The 21,339-nt window shown below is 31.2% G+C and overlaps 1 protein-coding gene and 1 long non-coding RNA gene across 7 annotated transcripts in view; one reads left to right on the top strand and one right to left on the bottom strand.

Moving 5' to 3' along the window:
• Positions 1–740: 740 nt before the first annotated feature.
• LOC135129206 (uncharacterized) overlaps positions 741–21,339 on the bottom strand; it is a 122,215-nt gene continuing 101,616 nt past the window's right edge. The window contains exons 4-6 of one of the 6 annotated variants that reach the window (XM_064056333.1): positions 18,456–18,570; positions 6,548–6,729; positions 741–1,384 (exon numbers count right to left, since the gene is read on the bottom strand). In XM_064056333.1, coding sequence (XP_063912403.1) covers positions 1,221–1,384; positions 6,548–6,729; positions 18,456–18,570 — 461 coding nt within the window. In that variant the 3' untranslated portion in view covers positions 741–1,220. Of the gene's footprint in view, positions 1,443–1,547; positions 1,585–6,547; positions 6,730–18,455; positions 18,571–21,339 lie in introns of those variants that run through there. The other 5 variants (XM_064056334.1, XM_064056335.1, XM_064056336.1 and 2 more) reach the window with 5 other exon arrangements.
• Positions 7,951–8,685, top strand: LOC135129007 (uncharacterized). The gene is made up of 2 exons (XR_010280490.1): positions 7,951–8,306; positions 8,410–8,685. It is a non-coding gene; the product is annotated as an uncharacterized LOC135129007 (long non-coding RNA).

Raw genomic sequence — 21,339 nt, 5'->3', positions numbered from 1 at the left:
AAAAAATAACCTTCTATCTTAAAGACCAGTAACGGTGAATATAAAAAAAATACCAAAATAAATCTTAAGTTTTTAAAGTCTCTATAAAATTTAAGGAACAACGACAGAGTTTTCAAAACACTTTTGTGTGATTTTGCACATACGAAGACTGAAGACCAAATAAATCTAGAACAAAGGAAATTGTATTCACTCAACCCACATGAAGAAAACGTCGTAATTAATTTAATTCATTTTTTCAGTTTAATTCTGTTGTGGTAATAAAATATAGGAGTAGTAAAAAGCAGGACAAAAATCTTTAATAGCATTTTATTAAAAGTATTGGCAAGTATAGGATATAGTTGTGAAAATACAGTTTACAGTACAAGAGTATAAAGATATAAGCTATAATAGATTGATAAAAATGCTTTAATATACATTAGTTTATAATAATTCAACTCGTATATTATAAAGCAAGCAGAGCTAAGCTCGTGTGTAATATTCGATATATTATCAATGAATAATTCTTAAAACTATGATTACAACGCAATTTCCCACATCTAAGATTGAAATCTATTCTACATCCTTAGATAACAAAATCTATATTTTGATTTAGAAGAGAAACCTAATAGAGGTATATTTTATCAATGAGCATGAACTGTACTGTATGTTTGCTTTAAACTGTACAGGGATGTTTAACTACATTTCGATGACAGTAGGCTGCAAGTGGCAAAAAGTTTTCCCACTACTTTTTGTCAAGAGCAGTCCCTAAAAGCTACTAACATACAATCACAGCTTGATTTTGGTAGTATCACAAAATATTCCCAGTATTTTTTGTACCACCAAACTTAATTTAGTAAAATTAAGTAAAGCAGATAAGTTTTAGATATCATCAGTAACCTTAACTCTATATACTCTCTATATGTAAATATCTATGTGCTTCATAACGTTTCAGAAACCTGTGCTTTTTTTTAGATCATTTTGTACGATTTCCTTGTGAACTAGCAAATGAAGAATGAAGAAAAATTTACAGAATATCTTACAAATAACTTGACTCTAGTGAATTGAACGTGATGAATGGACAAATATTTAACCTTTCCTGGTCCCTAACATCACTATTACTACCGAAGTAAGTAAAGAGATTGTAGATTTTCAAAATACGTAGACATCCTGTGGTATGTTCGAATACTTAAAACATACACTGGGTGAACGTGAAAAGAGCATTTGCGCTGAAGCTGCCGTAATTACGCCTTTGGCTCCTGCACCTCGACGGTGACGCTCTCCAACATGGGCGTCGTCGCCGAACTCATATTGGGAGCTTGGGGAGGACTTTTGTTCGAACGATTAGATGTCGCTGATGCGTTGCTGCTTCCTCGAGATCCTCTTCGTGATCCTAGAAACAAACGCCCTGTCGTAGGGTCACAATGATTGCGTGGGCCAGTGCAGCAAAGGATGGTGGTCTACTTCTACAACAACAACTTTGCAAACTGACAACAAACGATTTGAAGATGCAGAAAATTGCGAAAGCGGATGGTTGGTGCAATGTGCGAAAATAGAGGTAAAATTAGTAACCTTCTGTTTTGTCCCAGAAGCATTAAACAAATTATTCTAACAGATTAATGGTTTAACAGACTAGATAAGGTACACAGTAGTTTTATGTAGAGTTAGATTAGGGGTTTATGTTTGCACATCTTCGGAAAAATGAATTAAATTTTCTACATATTAAGAAAAATCTAAGGAATAAAATATACGTCTTGTTTAAGCACAAGTGAAAATATTATTAAAAAATAATTTTTTCCGAAGTTTTATGTATACAATACTTTTTTAAGCTTGGAAATTATTTTTTGTCTTTAGACATATATAAGTTATATAACCATGTGATTTTCATTAAACAGTAGTTTAAGTAACGAGTGACTATTAATGTTTGTAATTTTTTTGTCAGGTTTTGGCTACCAATTGAGTAGCAAATTCATAACTGTGAATTGACATGCGGCCGATAATTCAGAATTTCCTACTCAAAAATTACTTCCATTAATAGTCATCAGGTATTTTAACTTGAATCTGTTATTAAATACTACATAGTTACGAAATTGTACTCACAGTTTATAACATTATTTTGTTTTATTTTTCTTTAATGATCGAAAAAAATCTTCTAGTAAGCCATGAGCTTTATTTTTAAAATGATGATATTAGCAACACAGATGCGTTTTTTGTTCGATTTGTCAGTTACACTGAAATAGGTGTCAAATAACTGCAATGCACTCAAGACGGTCAATCAGTTTGACAGTTTCACAAGGATCGACAATCTGATTGATCGTGTAAGCGCAAGATTAATTAATGAATTGATGAATGTGACTGAAGGAATGTCAATCTGATTGATTCAATCAGACTGTCGTTCCGACTGACTGTGTAAGGTGCCCATAAAAATAAATTTCATGGCCTACTAGCGGATTTTTTTGATCATATGGCATTTTTATTCGTTACGAAGATTAAAAAGTTATTTGGGGTGGGGTCTTTTATCAGACACTGTAGTTAATAAACAGTTCTCATAAACTCTGTCGATAGTTACTTCTATACCTAATTACAAAAAGCGTTATTAATTGAAGTAGAAATAGTCAATTTAACGTCAGCTCTTTTCGTATTCAGTAAATCTGATTCCATGTGGTTTACATTTGATTCGTGCTGATCTATTGTGGAAATATAGTAATAAATGAATGACAATTAATTTTAGGTTGCCTCCTTTCATTGTCATTATTTAAATTAAGTGTTAATATATATTGTGTATAGATAACATTCGATAAAAAGAACTACCACTGTCACCTAAAAAATAACACGCAAGGAAGGTTTTTTTAATTTGTAAAAGAGTATTTCTTTATTTTTTAAATAAGTATATTTAGTTTATAATTAATTATTATAGTTACATATGTAATGGAAGTAGTGTTTTTATGAGTAGTCATTACACGAGAATACATAAGTATAACTCCGCCTTTCACCATCTTAAAAATATCGAATATAATTAATAGAGAATAAAAAAGTTGTGAAAATTAAAATATGCGGTGATCAGAAAAATTCATGCGTGTTTACGTTTATAGATAACATTTTTTTTACCTTCCTAATTTTATTAGTGAGATGTAAGAAGGGGTTTTGGTAGTGACTTACTGGTTTACATTTTTGTCGCAAACCTTAATCGAATCAACCAGTGGGTGGAAACAGCTACTTCCCGGACAAGAGCCCTGTTGGACGCTGAATTATACCTGCCATCACTGGCGTCACACCATCTATACGAGAGGAACGTCACGGTGCGTTTATTATATCGCTACAGAGTTTCTAAGATGAAAGGCTAGACCACACAATGAAAAGCTGCAGACTGTAGCGTTGACTACCGTTGATCTTGTCAGTACAGAACATTTCAAAGCTTGTCTAGTATTCCAGAGCACTAATAATTTTAGACCATTCAAGTTAAGGGGATGCTACATGACAATTTCCTCTATTCATTTTTCGTTTACGAATTGTGACTTCACTGCATGTTGCAAGCTTCGTCTTCTAGCAAAAAGTGAGTGGTTCTGTAGTTTTGTATAGTTACGTAAAGAATACAGTGTCTAGCAGATTTAGTAGAAGTTTTAACCTTATACTAGGTAACAAAAAATACGTAGTGAACGAAGAAATCATACCTTCATAATTAAAGCAGCGTTTTATATTAACTTGTTTAGACGATCTTTCTATGAATTTGATAATAAGACACCATAGGATATTTGCGTTTTCAAAATTCAAGACAGTTTAATTTACTTATACAGGACAATTAAATCTAGAAATTGTTAGTTTTCTTATATTTCGCCAATATTTTTAAGTGATGAAAATGTAATGTAGCGACTTGTGTTCCCGCTTCCTCCGATTATCCTAAAAGTTTTAGTGTTTGTGTAATCTGAAAATACCAAAGACTGTTTTTCATTATAATAATAATTAAGTTTCGCGTCCTTGATAACCATATAAGTTGACAAATATATTTGTTTATTCGCTCAAAGAAAACTGCAGAGAAATGAGTATACAACTTGGAGGGATTCAATATGTTCTCGAAGAGGTCAAGAGCAGTGAGAGGATATCAAATGAACCAAAACGAAATCGAGGAATTTTAAAGATAAATGACATTTTTTGTATATAAGACTAGGCGGCTGGTTTTTTGAACTTATTCATACATTTTTCTTTAATTTATATCAGTTTTTCCGGTTCCTCTTAATTTTTTTTTATTCTATGGTTTCCTCATAATCAAATGAAGTTTCATCACATTCCAGTTGTTTAGCTGATTTCTTTTAAATTATGAAATACATTATGCACTTCAATAAATATACAGAATTTGTTATTATTATGTATATTTTATTTACTACTGGGAAGATAGAGCATTAAACAGACAGGAGTGGAGAAGAATATTTAATCAATATATATATTTTTTATTTACTATATAATATAAATTTAAAAGAACTGTCTTGCCAGTCTTCAACTATTAACTATTTCAATAATTTGGTTTTATAAATGTTAAAATGTAAAATGTTGGCATATACGTGACCATATCTATAGTATAATGCATTCATGATCTTTTTATATCAGAATAGCCCATGGAAATCTAGTAACTTGGTTATTATTGCCTCCCAAAAGAAAAAACAAATTAAGTTCTAAATAAAGTAAAATTTGCCCAATTTTGTTGACTAAAAGTTGTAGAAATTTACAAACTGTTCCATAATTTTCTGGTGTATTTTCACAGGAATCATGCAGTTTTTTCTTCATGGGTGTTCTGCAAGCCTAATTTGTTTTCCGGATAGTAAATCAACCATTTAAAATTAACTCTTACCTGTTATACTTTAATTCAGAAGAAACGGCTATCTTCTGGCAAGATGGATTTAAGTATAATATTAAGAGTTATAGTTTCTTTTTCACTTACTAATAATTTAATTTTACATATTATTCAAATTTAGTATCCATTATTTTATTGAACAAATCTGACCCGTCATTATCATCAATTTTATTACTGATTCTGAATCAGACACCTCGAATGAAGTACCGAACGGAGGTATGTTCTTAAAAGTCAAATTTCCCCTGTATTTATTTCAGTCAACGAAATAAATTCTGTACAATGTTTACCAAAATTTCTCTGGAATACATATGGAAAGAGTTTCAAGCCATAATTTCTTAACCTTATTTTTGGATCAAGGCCGAAAAATTAAGTGCTTGTTGAAGTAGGATTTACAAAACCCCCACGACATTTCAATAGGGTTGTATTGATATATGCGAGTAATCTAAGGATCTCATGATCATTTTTTTTGTAATGTCTCGTCTGCCAATGGTCGTTTTCTCCGATCATGCAAAAAGGTTGAATTAGATCTCGCAGTTGTTTTTTCAAAATATGTTGAACAAATTCAATGCTGTAATTACCCACTCATTCTTGCATTTGACTTTATCTGCTAGAAAATGTGGGTGGTTTATGTAATTGCATCGAATGGTATGGTGTATTGTCCATTTCCACCACACATTTTCATTGCAACGTGGTCAAAGCGGAACGCGTTAATTAACTACCCAATTTTGAAAAAGTGTTCCATCTATGAAAGATAGGTTCGTGCCCGAGGAGACATTAACAAAACCACGTCAATCAGTCATTATTGCCAATAAAAAGAAAAAAAAACTATGGCTAAGTAAAGTCTCAAAAAGGTCGTGAATATAATACATTATTTATTAAGTTCAGGTACGTGAAGAATATAACAGTCCAGTTATTAAAAAAAAAAAATTGCTAGCACTGATTTTCTTAAAACTGATTTTCAAAATGTTTAGTTATTGCTTTTGACACTCAGACCAAGCAGTTTTAAATGTAAATGATAATATAAATTCGAAAAAGTTTTTAATTTAAACAAACAATAGATAACAGAAACAAGAGAAAATAATATTGAGCGGGTCCAGGGTTTTCTTGTTCTTCTCAAATAAGTATTTATCTTAATAATTTCTGAGTTTTATATGTTATTATACAAGATTTTATGTTATTTATGTCACTCTAAATTTGTGTCTTGTTTTTACGTTTGTATTAAAAAATTGTATTAATTTTTAGTTAAACTAAATTTGTACACACTACTGATTTATTTGATCTATTTTCTGTATTGTAGTCTCTCATTCACAGAATAATCCCATTCCAGTGACACTGAAAAAAGGGAAAACGTATATACGTAATGATAGTTTTGTGTAGATATAATAGACAAGGAATTAGGTCTGGGTACTTTTATAGTAATATTTCCACTTTGCTAACTCGTTAATTTCTCGTTAAGTTCAACCATGTGTTGATATTGGCAGTTGTTAATTAGTAGTTCCGGTTATTATCAATATTGAGTTTCATTATTGCATTTCATTAGGTCAGACTAAATCAGAACTAAACAAACGTTTGACCCTAGGGTTTTGAGTAAAATTTATTAACTGTGAAGTGTCAGGTTAAAAAACCCATTCGAATTGTGTTGAAACTAGAATTAAGATCAATAATCATATTTAGTTACATGTTTTATTATAAAGAAGAAAGAAAGAAAGAAAGGCAAGAAGATACCTTGAGAGTTTGGGGAGTGAGCTCTTAGAGATGCCATACTTGGCTGCCTGCTGGGTCCCCTGGCGCTGCTTCGTGATCCTCTTCTATCTGTATGTAGAAGCTTATTTTCTCTGAGTAATGATACGTTCATTAGCCTTGGGTTGGGAGTGTTGAATATTGTTCTATTTTCCCTCCATCGTGCCCTGATGAAATTAAAATTTTAATAACATGCAGAATGTGCACGTGTTTGCAAAGTATATTTATATGTAAGGTACGAAAAAAATTCATCTCTTTATTAATCTAAACAACGATGAAATATGTAATGATACGGTGTATCCGTGTTGCATAATATATAGAACATAACGCCGATACGTTTCCTTAATGGACAGTTTCCATTATGGTTATAACTTTCGATAAAACAAACTTTATCAAATTTCCTTGTTTGAGTTGTTTCGTTTAATTCCGTGAAATCGTTCGATTTTTAGTTAATTACGAACTTAATCCCCGTGATACATGTTTCCTGTGATATGATACAGTCGAATCACATTTCAATTAATACACGGAAAAACCTTTCTGAATTTAAGCCTATTAATTTAGTGTCAAGATGACAAATTATCGACAAATGAAACGTATAAGTACTGTACATGTACAGATTACCATTCTTCCGTGATTGATTATGAAACCTGGAAGTAATTTGTTATGGTTCATGTCAGCTAACCAGAGTAATTCCGCTTTGGTCGATAATCGCTGTGGTTATATGGTAGAGAAAATTTGCAAATGTTTCATGAGGCTCTAGTTTTCTAATAATAGCCAGCAGTTAATATTTTTCAGGAAAATGCAAATTAAAGGATTAGCTTCCAGCTGCCGCTTCCCACCTGTTATCCAAACCCGAATGTTGCGAATAAAAGTTTGCTCTTATTTTTATGGTTTTACAAATTTAACTAAGTAGATACATTTCAAGCTTCATGGTCTAAACCTAATTGGGAAGAAAAAGTTGATGTCTGCTTTCCCCCACACTAACTTGTTGGAACAATGTAATTATAGAAATGTAGATAGAATATTTCTCCCTTGTTGAACATTTCCTACTCCGCCGTCAAATTTTGTAAGCATGTTTTCGCTTGCAAGACCAACTTTTGAAACAATAAATTGATCACAAGCAAATTAAAAATATGGGACTATTTTATATTTCTATTGTAGAAGTTTAAATCGGGGTAATTATATTTAGCGCAATCAATTATTACACCTTATAAATAAGGCAGTAAACATGTTGTGTAAAAACTAAACAATGATTTTTCAATTGGGTGCTATGTGCTTATAGTGTTTTATTACACATTGTTTTATTTATCATTATGGGTTTTGTACTGAATTGGTCGATGTTTCTGTTTGTTTTTCCGATGACTACTTGTAAACATAGGATTTCCGTTTTATTGTCACAGTCAAAAATTAATCACTTTTCTAGAATTGATTTGTACATGAGTCAGAAATAGATAGTAATGTAGTAACTTTTATTGTAGTTTTTTTAGTTTGGACATAAAGAGTCAACACGGGGAATTGGTTTTTATTCGATAATAATCTCCCGAGATCACTTTAAAGATATTATTGAGTGATGTAGGTATTTATGGAGGTAAAGTTTAAAAAAAAAAATGGCCACTTTTTCCAATCATTGCATCGCGCCCATTCACAGTATCGTATTTTGAAATTACCGGTCGATTCGATTTGTCGCGAAACGTTCCGTCTTAGTTCGACGATCGCGTCTTTGAATTAGCCATGGAAACTATAGGTAAATGTCAAATTGAATTTAGAAATGATTCCTTGATTTTCACTCAGAAATCACTGAACGACCCAATTTGAATTATTTTATCCAGAGTGAAAATTATTTGTAGGACAAATTAAACAAATTGATAAATTTATTGGTGCTGGATGCAACACATGAATCTCTCCCGGTAATAGTGTGCGACCCCGTCGAACGAGCTATCGTTGACTACATCCAGGCCGTATCCAAGAAGTCCGAGATGAAGCCCTTCGAGCAGTTCGTCTTCCTCAACACCTTCATTGGCAGCATCGTAACACGTCCTGGGGGCCCGTCAAACTCGAATTGTTTTAACCAGTGCGATGATTATTATAGGATAATTTAAACGCAATAAATAAATTGCACAAAATATTTTGTGAGGTTATGTTGCTAGTGTCGGTAGATTTTAGAAAAGCAAGGTTATTATAGGGAACGTTTTATGTAGCAGTTGTTAAAGTTACAGCCAGACTGATGATTGATGAATAAATTGACGTAAAATTTAATTCAAAGTTAAAAATCATGCTGAAGTCACTCTTTAAATTTCCAAGGCATCTAAGTGAACTTTTGCAAGTGAAATGTTAATAAATTAACTAAAAAGGGTAACAATAATAATTAATATTTTGATTTGTTGAAGTTACATTTAAAATACTTTACACATTTTTAAGTAAACTTTTATTTAACGTTAAGAAAAAAATGAGGTCGCATGAGTAAAAAATATATTAGGCGCTCGTTCGCTTTTTTTTTCTCTTGGTAGTCATAATAATAGTTCATTTTTCGCCTTGAGTGCATTTTATATTTTTTGCGTTTAGATCCTATTCAATCTTCCTTATTTGTTATACTTCCATGCGCAGGAATATCGCTTTCTTATCCTCACTCTATATTAGTTCTGTTATTTAAATTTCTCTCCGACTCCGTCTCTTTCTAAACATGTTGCCACCAACTTCATTCATATTTACATATTTAGAGGGCAACACATTTTCACACTACAAGATTTCGCGCTTTAGCGCATAAAGTGAGTAAAATTTTTATGGATTGTGATTAAAAACAACAAACATTTTTAGATGAAATACTATTTGCCTTGGGCCACCATTTTCTAAATATTATTTTGTTGTCGAGTCTGGAAATACGCTGTCTAGACCGTGGAAAATGCCGCCTAACAATTTCATTGGTCTCTATGCAAAGAAAAGTGCGCAGTGACTGACACTTTCGATTCTTACTGTGACTCTGTTATGTCCAGAAATATAAAATTATTAAATTCTTAATAAACAATACTTTTACGTGGGCCAAAAAATACTGTGCATCACTCTGCCAGAAACTGCTTTTGCAAAGACCCATTTTTTGTGGCCTCGCTAACGCTCGGGTTGGCAAACTCGCTCGTATTCGCAAAAACTTAGTCTTTGGTCTTGTGATACAAATAACTAATAGGTACGTATTTATTTTGGGGTAACAACAATACTACTACAACAAAAAGAATAAATCATATAATTTACTACATTTATCGCAAGTTTTAAACTAATAGTACGAGGAAGTTTCTTAGTTATCACCGAAATAACTAAAGGAAACTCACATATTACCGGGTAGTCTCTTATTGGGTAAGGTTATTTTTGTCGTACTACTAAACACATTTTCTGTTTAATAATTTAAATTATTGGGAAAAATATTCCAAGTTTTTCAAATAAATGGAGAAACACAAGTTTCGCGAAAAAGTAAACTTAATTTGATATATTTTTTCTACATAGGTTCTTCTAATTTTGGTTGTACATTATTCTCACTCACGAAAACTTTATTTCGGTATTGTCATAAAATTGTACAAGATTCTGTGCTATTTACACACTCTGTACGCAGATTGCAGCCTTTAGATGTGAGCTTTATGTTGTCATTTAAGACTTACTGTGCTACCGAAATTGAAACGTAGTTCAAAGCTAATCCAGAGAGCTTAATTGGATTATACCAAATATCTGAATTAATGGGAAAGGAATATTTATGTGAAAATTGTGAAGTAACTATCTGTATATGGCCTTAGAACTTGTGAATTATTTCCTTATTAACGAAATACCGTGTGATTTTTTAAATTTCTGCTCTACTTGATCTTGTTGCCTTTGTGCATTTTTAGTAGTCCATATACCGCTGGTGTTACCGCGTTGTGTATTTTAAGAATTTTTTCTTTTTTTTCTAAAATTATTCTTTTATTTGCCCAAGTCGTGACGATTTTGTTCTTTTTCTTTGGAAAGTTGTTTGTGGGGTCTTTTAGGTTTATTATAGACATAGTTCGCAATGTTTACAAAACAATCAGGGTCAACTTGATGACTTTTTCAAATGAACATCCAATATAAACGACGAAAAAATTTATTTGCAAAATATTTCCTTGCTTTATAGCTTTTTAGTTTTAGATTTCTTTAAAAATAAAATAAACTTACCTATATTAAAAATATAGGTACATACTTTTACTATTTTTAGTGATCTTATATTAAGAAACTTTTTTTGTTATGAATATGCACTTATGTATTTTGTCTGGTAATATCGTTTGTTCAAATTTAAATATTTTCTTTATTTAAAACGAAAAAATTATTGACTGATGCTCAATATGTTATACAAATAATGTTATTGATAAAATTATAGCAAAATATTTATTAAAAAAAAATACCAGGTTTAGGTGATCTTTATTTATTTATTGAAAGCACTTACATTCTTTGTTGTGAATATTTGTAGGTAGCAAAAAAGTATTTTATAGTACATGTAAAGGATATCCCATTAAGCACTTAGAGGTTTGTTGTTTTCAGAGAAAAACAAAATATTTATTTATTTATATAAGGGTAATTAAAGACACTGACATTATATTTTAAATGTAATAAGACCCAATATTTCACAAATATTGTTACAACCTTTTCAGCAACTGCGGGTCGGTTTCGGTAATAACTACATGAATATTAGCTTTTCGCTGATCGATCGATTGCATACGCTCTACCTTTCACGGAACTTCAAAGGAAAAATTCTAGAGTCGTCAAATCATAAGATTTTAAAGGCACTGGATGTTACTTTCCGAGGATGATCCACTTAAGAAAATATCTTTTTAAAAAAAGTTATTGTTTCTCACGCTGTGTAACACGTAGCGCCCCCTTGTTGGAAAAACACATTATCCAGATTCATATCTCCAAGTTCAAGTCTTAAAAAGTTTATTATCGTGTTTCGGTAGCACTCGCCACTTTGTTACAAAAATATATATGGTACAATAAATAACACCGTTACACTAAAAACTATACCAAACCGTATTTCTTCAGTCACTTTTGTGTTTTGGTGACCCTAAATAGACAATTTTGTTTATTAACATAATCATCGAGGTGATAATGGGTTGTGCCGCTTAATATAATTTTACAAAGAAATTCACCATCAACTGCAGTTTGTTCTAAGATTCAGCCAGCAAACATAGGGTCTGGAGGTTTTAATTCTTGAATCAACTGGATGTTGTATGTAAACCAAGATATTCATGACATGGAGCTTCTGGAATTCCCACATGTTGCAAACGGTGACGAATTGAAGTTCGTAGGTTTTCGGCACATTTTCCCTTACTCTAACAATATTTTCGGCTGAACGAACATCAGCACGCAAAGGAGTCTTCGCGTCAAGAACCGAGCCCATTTTGATCAAAAGAAACACGTAGTTTTCAAATGGTATTTGTAACAGAATGAGAATTTTCGTCGTATATATATATGACTGTTGCACGCGTTTTAGCTTTAAATATGGTAAGGTAGTTAAAAAATAAAAAATGTTAATTTGTTATGTTATAACAAAATTTGATTCAATATAATATTTTCTATACTTTGTTTTTTGTGTTGACGTATACATTTTTGTGATTTATTTACACATGTGGTTATTATTGGAGTTAAAATACTACTTTTAATAACGTTACTGTTTCTTCTTTATACAAATTATTCCATATACTTATACAAACATATGTCCACCTACTCAAAGAAATAGAAAATTTTGTTTTTATGAGGTACGACTATACACAATTTAGGAAACAAAACCTAGAAAGTAAAGTCTGTTTTGGAATATTTTGAACTCAGTTGTAGCGTTTTGATTTCGCCTTATCGTTTAAAAATATTTAAAAAAGGGAGTAGTTCCAATTTTAGAATGCAAAAAATGTCTTCCCTTTATATGAAACTCTACATTTTGTAACGTCTTAGAATAAGTATTATTTACCAAAATTTCCAGTTAAGTAATCTTAATAGATCAAATGAGATGGAGGACTTGTATATAAAATTATTCATAAAGATAAGAGAAACAAATTCAAAAGATGAAAAGGCGGTTTAAAATATTACCTTTTTAAGGAACAAATAACTCGACTCTTTGTTTTTTTTTTAATTTATAGTAAGACTTGTATGCTTGTACTTTTTTTTGTAATTTTAAAAAGTCTTATATTTACTTAATCAGTTTGCTTCTAATTTCTTCGTTTTCTTTTTATGTCTGTATAATTATTATTTAACCGTTTTTCTAATTTCTGCTTGTTAAATTTTATTTCTGTTTTCAATTTAGTGGGACGAAATTTAAAATACCTACACTTATTTAAATATTGTTAAATTTATCGAAAATAACCAGAAATTGTAACAATGTAAGATAAAAAATATATAATTACTTACTATGAATACAGGAATTCATAAAAATATGATTTTTTGAAAACTGTTTTTGCCGGAAGGCGAACTGTTTTTGAACACGAAACTTAAAATGTTTAAAGCACTTCTGTAGTTTATGTGAATTTTAAAATTTGTGAAAATGTGGAAAAAAAGAAAATTTATTTTTCCTTAATTAAAATTCGCCCCCAAAAAATGTCTACTACAATATCTATAAAAGAATTTCAATTTCATTAAAATGATTAAATGCGGTTTATTTTAAGTTGCTGAAATAGTTGAAGTTTAAACTGAAAATAAATATTTGAAAAGCAAAAATGTAATACATTATTTGTTCTTTTTATTTTATCTTTCTCTCGACTCTACCTAAACAAATAATAATCCATGTTTTAACTAATGACTTTACTGTCGAATCAATATTTCAATTTTGTGCATCCTTAACAACATATGACGTGGAATTCTAAAGTTTGAAGATTGCAAACAAAATGATTATAATTTTACGAAAATCTGACAAACATTTTTGGAAATCTGATAACCTTTATTGTCAATGGAATGAAACTTCAAATGTTTACGATTTTGTTACAAAATTATTAGGGGAGAAAACAGTGGCGTTTAAATTTAGTGTAGATGTGCTATACATCGAAAACGAATTACCACTAGGTACACAAAGATACATTTTTTTAGTACTGAGTTTTAAATACATTGACAGGTCGACATTAAAGTTATGAAAATAAAATATTTATAAAAAAAGGGTGAAATATTGATTCATTACTTTTCAATAGTACATTGATCATAACTCACAATTTCAAATTTTACTTGTGAGTTGTGACAGGTTTTAGTTTCATATAATGCTCATGTATTTGACAAACACGTCATCATAAATTTTTAATGTTATTCTACCTCCTCTAACCCAATTTCCACTTATCCTCACGCCGACACTTACTTACAACATAAAATGACAAATCAATCATAAACCATTGCAGAAGGTCAACAATAGCCCCAACTCTATGCACCCTCAAATATTGATTGACATAATTAATAATTTCTCAGTGTCAACATGCGATAAAACGATAGTTTGCTTTCACCATTTCTGCTTCTCTCTATCGGTTTGAAGCAAACGCAGCAAAAGCAAAGTTTTATCAGATTGTGTGGTAACGCAATACCACAAAATGTTTAAATCGGCTTTCAGGTTCAAGGGTGCGAAAATGTGGTTACTGAACCTCAAGATCGCCAAATGGTAGAGGCAGGAAATTTCGTGAAATATGAATGATACATGTTTTCAGGGGAAATTTGATAGAGAAGGGAACAATATACAGTTTGCCAATATGTCGATTGTGATGTTTTGTGACGGACAGGTTCGGAGTTGTGTACAATGAAAAACTGATAATGTAGACTAATTGAAATATTCGATGTCAGGGTGTAATTTGGAGGGGTTGTTCGGAAATGTTGTTAAGGTAAAAATGATAATGTGTATGAAACAGCAATATATCATAATGTTTTGATAAAAAATGTTATGTTATGACTAGTCATTTCGTTATTAGCTGTCGTATAGGGACAACTACTACTGTACGCAATTTTTCCTTTCGTGTGAAGCTTTTCCCCTTTTGTTTTATAAGTTTCGTGATTGCACTAACTACAGAAATCGATAAACAGAACACTATACCCTAGCCAGAAATAACAAATTATTAATCGTTAAAATTACACAGGTGTTTAAATCATTCATTCTATCTTGCTCTATAATTTTTAGAAAGCAATTATTTACTTTACCAATTTAGTGATTATATTTGATAAGACTAGTAAACCGGTTAATAACAACGTTTTGAACTTCAATAAATAGTTCTTGCTTTTATGGCATGAAAAATATTATAAATAAAAAACATTCGTGTGTCACTCATGTTAAAAAGACATGCTAGTTTCGGTTTTTAAAACAGCTCCAAAAATAAAATTTGATGGAAAATATACTTTTAGATGAAGGATAATATGTTTTAAAATAAATAACAAAGTAAGTGTGAAATCGTTGTCATAAAAAAATTAATTGATCTTTTATTCCTACACCGAGTAATCCCTGTGAATTGTTATCCTTCGTAGCGACCCTTGTGGATGTAACCTTTTGGAAACACATTATATGTGGGGTGGCCCTTGGGCACCTTGTATGTAGTGGATGAGATCCCCTAGGGGATGGTGTTGGTGTCATCAAAATATAAACAGCGTTGATTTGTCTCACAGTTTCGATGTGGACATAGGTCTGGTGACCCTTCTTATGATACACGTTCTTGCAATGTTTGAACACCACGCCTTGATGTAATATTTTTCTTGATAACTAAAAAAAGTTTTTGGGGTGGTTGAGCTGTTTACTCCCTATTAAAATACACGGAAGATAACCATATATTAAATAAGTATTGATAATCAGGAACTGAAATATCTCTGATAACATTGAAAGTCGTAAGTTTATACATGCATTTTATTATTATTATTGGTTAACCACTGCCTTATTCACACAACATAGGATCTTGCCTCTGATTTTAAATTCAATTGAGTTCTAGATACTTCTATCGAATTTTGGCATAAAAGGATTTAGATCACCAAAGTTCTAAGTTTTTAAAAAAATATATTGTAACCACTCACATCAGCATGTTTTTTTTTAAATGCTTTCCAAAAACAAGGTTACCGTTTACGAAATGATTTCAACAGCTTGAGTTTATTAATGCATTGTCCTTTCTAAAACTTTGTCCTAAATTATACTGTGGCTAAGCCACACTAAAGTTTAAATTTTTTTGGCAAATTATGTTTCAGAACCTGAAAGCTGAAATTTCGTCAATAAATTAATTAGTAAGTGTATTATTTCTTTAAATAAAAATGTAATTGAAAAAAATGTCACCAGTGACGATTTTTGGATATTTTTATAAATTTATGTAGATGACAATATCTGGAACATAATGCTCCAGATGTTAATTTGCTACATAAACTAAAATTAAAGATCTTTTTATTTAGTTATAAACGATGTTTACCTTTTTTTTAATCAATTTTACGTTTTTGGCGAAATTGTTGTTTTAGAATTTGGTTTATTTTTTACTACCTACGTATTTATTTCAAATAATTCAAGCCTATTTTTTTTTCATTATTCCTGCTATAATGATAGTTCTTCCAAATATTACCACTGGCACTAATAGGAACCGAACGGATTGCAGTTTAAGGAACAATGTAGTTATTAACCTTTATAAAATATGCAACCCTAGTTTGTTAGGTTAGGTTAAAAACACGAATGTATCGTGGAGGACATGAAAAGGGTTATGTTATGGTACAGTAGCACAGTTGTATTTCCTTTACCTATGTAAATGTGACTCAAGTAAGTCTATCGTTTCATTGATATATTTTAGCAGTTAAGGATTGTTAGGTGAGCAATAGTTGCTAGTGATAAAGACAACTCACGACGATATATGTTCCAATAACTTACACTTGAGGTGATTTTTCAGTATTAGGAACATCAGATACCTTATTTCTGATTACTTTACCACATTTGTTTAGGTTTGTTTAGGATTTGTTTTAATATTGGTTGCACAGGATGAAGGTGTTTTGTAATGAAAATTAGATTTCCAGTAACTTGTGTGTCAAGTTACTTTTTAGTCAATGTGAAGGATGTAACATAATTTTTTCGGTCGCGTTAATAAAAAATAAACGTTTGGAAAGCAGTCATATGCAATTAGAATAACATATTCTAGAATTTAAGAAAAGAAGTGCACTTTGTTTGCTAAGTTATAGGCAATTCAACATCATGCAAAGTCACATATTTATTTAAAATCTTCGGAAACTGATTACCTACTACTTGTAAGGTAGATGCTTATCCATAATATTCATGTAAGAGAATAAAGTGCGTCTCTTAAGTTTTATTCTTAAAGTAAATTAAAAACCAAGTTTGGCTGCCATAACCCAGTTTCAAAAAAGCAAGCTGGAACAATGTAACAACTGTGCAGGCTTCAAACTTGACACCAAACACGACATATTCAATTACATGGATAGCGTCTCAACTTTGACTCTAACACGCAAAAGTATCATATTTGTTTCTGAAATGTAACTAAGTGTTCGAGGGTTAGACCATACTTGTTTCGCATTTTATTTATCGTCATAGGTATAAATTTTTACATCTTTATTACAGGTGGGAAGATTATCTTGTACGTTGTTGTTATTAGCCAATTTAACAGGCTACTTTGCTATGAGTGCTATTATTTTGTGGCAAGTTGAAGTTATTTTGCTCCTATTTTGTTCTAATAAGTACTTTTTCACGTTTAAAACATAAAAATGATGTGTGATCATAATATATCTTTTAACTTGTTCAAAATCGAATTCAAAATTGATTTTTTCTCTCTTAATTAGTTTAATTTAAGAGATACCTAAGTGTGACGTTTATGTTTAAATTCTTAAATTCATGAGAAACCTTAATTAACAAACAAGGTGTACATCAAGTTTGTAATTTTTTTTTTCTAATATTGACTGTGTATGAATACTTCTATCAAACTCAGGTAATTTTGTAGATGAATTTGAATCACAAGTTTTTCATTTTAAATTATGGTTAAACTATTCTTGACGCCCTGACTAAGCGCCGCCCACTTTTTCTGCATTTGATCGATTTGAGGTTAGACCGTTCACCTGCTGGACCGATCCAGCAATCTGTAAACTTTCCATATTGAGATATTTTAAGTTTCAAATACACTTCACATTTTACCATAATACTTTTTAATACAATTTTGTTTAGACTAATATTTTTTGTCTCCTCTCTGCCAATATTCTGTCATGGTCGTTTGGCTGCGATTCATGCAACGCTATATCTCTAGAAATGAAAAATCTCCCGCTCTCATACCATTAGTACGACTTCTATCAAAGTCAGACAAATGCCGAAAATTGGCTCGTCTCCTACTGGAGACATTTCGACCGTTTATTCCAATTACAAATAAACAAGTGACGACAGAGAAATAAGAGCTCAAAGTTGGAAAAATAAGTAAACAAAAAGTGAAAACGTCTTTCAATGTTTTATTTTCCAAGCGTTTGAAAATCGCATCAGTTATTTTTGTTTACACAAAGTGCTGAGTATTTTGTTAATAATTCATGGGCAGACTACGTAAAAATGTCCCTTCGTTCGAATTTTAAAACTAGGTAAATATTGTACTAAACGAGCAATGCTGGCGAAAATCCACTCACAACTTTTAATTCCACACGCTTAGATAACACCGCACCACCTTCATGCTTACGCAAAAACACAAAAGGGTGCATAATATATTTTTTTTATCGTTTTCATTATTTCACCCATAAAAATTTAAAGGGTGAATTTATAATATTTCGACTTGCCGGTGATTTCTCAATGCGGATAAAAACTTTACTGCAGCCTTTCCTCAACCGCGAACCTCTAGGAAAGCACTAAATCCAAATCCGTATTGATTCCTCTCAAAAATTAGCTTTATCTAGATTGTCCAACTCTACCCTTAAGACACGAACCCGATTCTATTTAATACAAAGCCCTTACCTGCTAAATAACCGCAATACAACACAAATGGTAATAAACATAAGAAACATTGCGACCAAAATCCCAATCATCGCCGGATCGATGTATTTCTCTGGTGTGTGTACGTTCTGGATAACTGAAACAACCAATTTGGTTACAACATACATACACAAATCTGAAACTTTGCGGCATGAAATGAATGTTTAATTCATGCAAGCGAAATGAACTGGTCGATACATTTTTTCTACGATTTTTGGGTTATTCACACTAAATTATTGTTAATTGTTTTGGGCGCTTCAATAGAGTCAACTCTATTGTGCGGGTTGTCCGGTTTGAAAAAAAAGATTATTATAAAATTTTCATTAAATTCATAAATCAAAACTGAACAGCAGTTTTAACGAAAATTTTATCATAAACTACTTGCGATTTATGGAGATTTTCCAGCTAGCAAATTTGTTGCGACAAAGAACAAATAACGTTCATATAAACGATCATTTTTTGTTGTATTGCAGCTCTATTAGATCACCAATACACTGTTGCAGCTGTTTTAGTTAATCAGAAATATATGTTTTTGTGATAAAATGTTGCATATACTACACACAATTTTTCTTAGTAAAGGGGTGATTTATAAATGTAAAAGCTGTAGCAGTAACAATTACAACATAGTATTATTTTAATGTGCCGATGCTATATACGCAATATTATAAATTGCCCCTTCAATTAAACAATAGTGTAATAATAATTAAAAAATAATCTACTGCATTTTTAAGATGTCGTCATTAACTTTATGGAATGTATGAATGAATTCATTAATATTTCATAATGTTTGGAATGTTGGAATGCTATAATACCTACTTATTTGCGATAGGTAAGTATGTGTATCGTAATATGGAATTTTACAATGCGCGATGGAAAATCCATCAAGTATCGTAAAGAAACATTACAATACAAATATTGTACAGCATTTTATCTACTTTCATTTTTAAAATTGTTTATGAAAAAAAAAAAAATAGGGCGGCTACATTACCTAATAACCGCAGTTATTGGTTTGTTCACGTTTTCTCAAGTGTTCAGTGAAAGCAATTTATGTGCAAAAATCAGTAATTCAGAGGATAATTTGCGTTCTGATATTGAAGTGGCTGCTCAATTTGCTGTCAATACGTTAATTCTTGCTAAATCTAAGAAGCGTTACGAGATAGTGTACAAATTATTTTGAAGAATGGATGGAAGTTAAGAAAATTGGTGATGTTTCTGAAAAGGTGGTTCTTGCGGACGTTGGTGTCGACTAAGAAGTATATTGATATTAGTGTCATCAGGTTGTGGCTTTCTCGATGTGGAAATCAGAAGGTTACCAATACAGAAATTAGTTTATTTTTCCAAAGAATAGATAAATTAACTTTTTAAGGAAATCAAGGATAAGAATTTCTTATTTATGAAGGTAATTGTAGCTCATACTGATAAAAACAATCTCAAATTTATTATACTTTTAGTTTGTTTTGATAGTCGGAGTTTTTGGTGCTTGGTGACGAGAGGAGATCACAAATTTCACCACACGAGACGTTAGAGACGATAGAGAATTTATCAAGATCACCTTACGGAATTCAAAAACTAAAATTATGCGGGAATTTGTTATAACGAGAGGAAATATTCAGGGAATAAGTAGCTTGAATTTATTTCAAAAATACAGGGATTTTCGTCGCAGTCAAATCAAGCAGGATAGTTTCTTTTTTAACTGCAGGGGAGGTAAATGTACCCAGAAACCGGTAGGAATAAATACAATTGGAAGGATTCGAAAGAAGATCGCTACTGCATTAGGATTTTCTGAACCAGCGAATCATACTGGCCATTGTTTTCGTAGATCCTCGGCATCATCACAAATGCGGAGGCCGATATGCATAGTCGCAAGCGTCAAAGAAAAACATGTAATCTGACACATAACAGAATGAAAGAAGATACATATTGTTAAGAAGTTTGTGTTTAAATTTCTGCAATAAATAAAAATGTTTATTGTTAGTATAATCCACCTGAGCAAAGTTCAAGATACAGATAAATGATTTAATTATGTTTAAAGAAGTATGTCACTCTGTACATTTCATTATAACTATTCACTTAGAGCTAGTGCTAGTTTTCAATGATATGGAATTGTAGAAAGGATAATTACTTAATTAGATAAATTTTGGTTAGCTTTTTGTATATCTGGAATGTTAAAGCATTAATTTGTTTGGTAGTTTTCTAGGTTATCTGTATAATTAAATTTCAGGCGAACAAGAAACAACAAACAGATGGAAACGAGAGACTGTGAAATGCGGCTCGTCCATGTAACAAATGTCAGTAGGTACTAGTCAGAAACTAAGAAATCGTGTTATAAATCTTATAGAAGTTTTATAGATTTATTTGTAATGATGAGGCTGATACGTGTTTAAACTCCATATTAATTTTTATAATAATGAAAAAACTTTCAGAGTTTAAATAATATATTTGTAGTTACTGCTACACGTGTTTCGGTACACAGTACCGTCTTCAGGCAGAAGAGAAACTGGGGTTTTTACAGAGCTATTCCTGAATTTATACCTGATTTAACAATAGTGTTTACAAATTTATGTTAAGTAAGGGAGATTTGTTTATTTCGGTTTGGTCGTTCATTAGTGTATTTAATCTATTGTACCTATTTATTTCCAGACATTCTAACACGTTTAATTTTGCGCCTTTATTTTCTATGTGTAAAATTTTGAATTCGTCGTTGAAATTATGCTGTTCTTGGATAAGGTGGTTCGCGTACGTAGAATTTGATTTTTTATTGACAAATGCTGATTTATGTTCTTTTATCCTTTCCTCAAATTTTCTCCCTGTTTGTCCGATGTATACTAACGGGCAGTCACTACAACTTAGCATGTAAACTCCAGAA

This window comes from Zophobas morio, unplaced genomic scaffold, assembly GCF_036711695.1.
Source record: "Zophobas morio isolate AGI-343-1 ecotype UQ-CSIRO unplaced genomic scaffold, CSIRO_AGI_Zmor_V1 ptg000014l, whole genome shotgun sequence".
Lineage (NCBI taxonomy): Eukaryota > Metazoa > Arthropoda > Insecta > Coleoptera > Tenebrionidae > Zophobas > Zophobas morio.
This window is presented reverse-complemented; position numbering and strand designations above follow the sequence as displayed.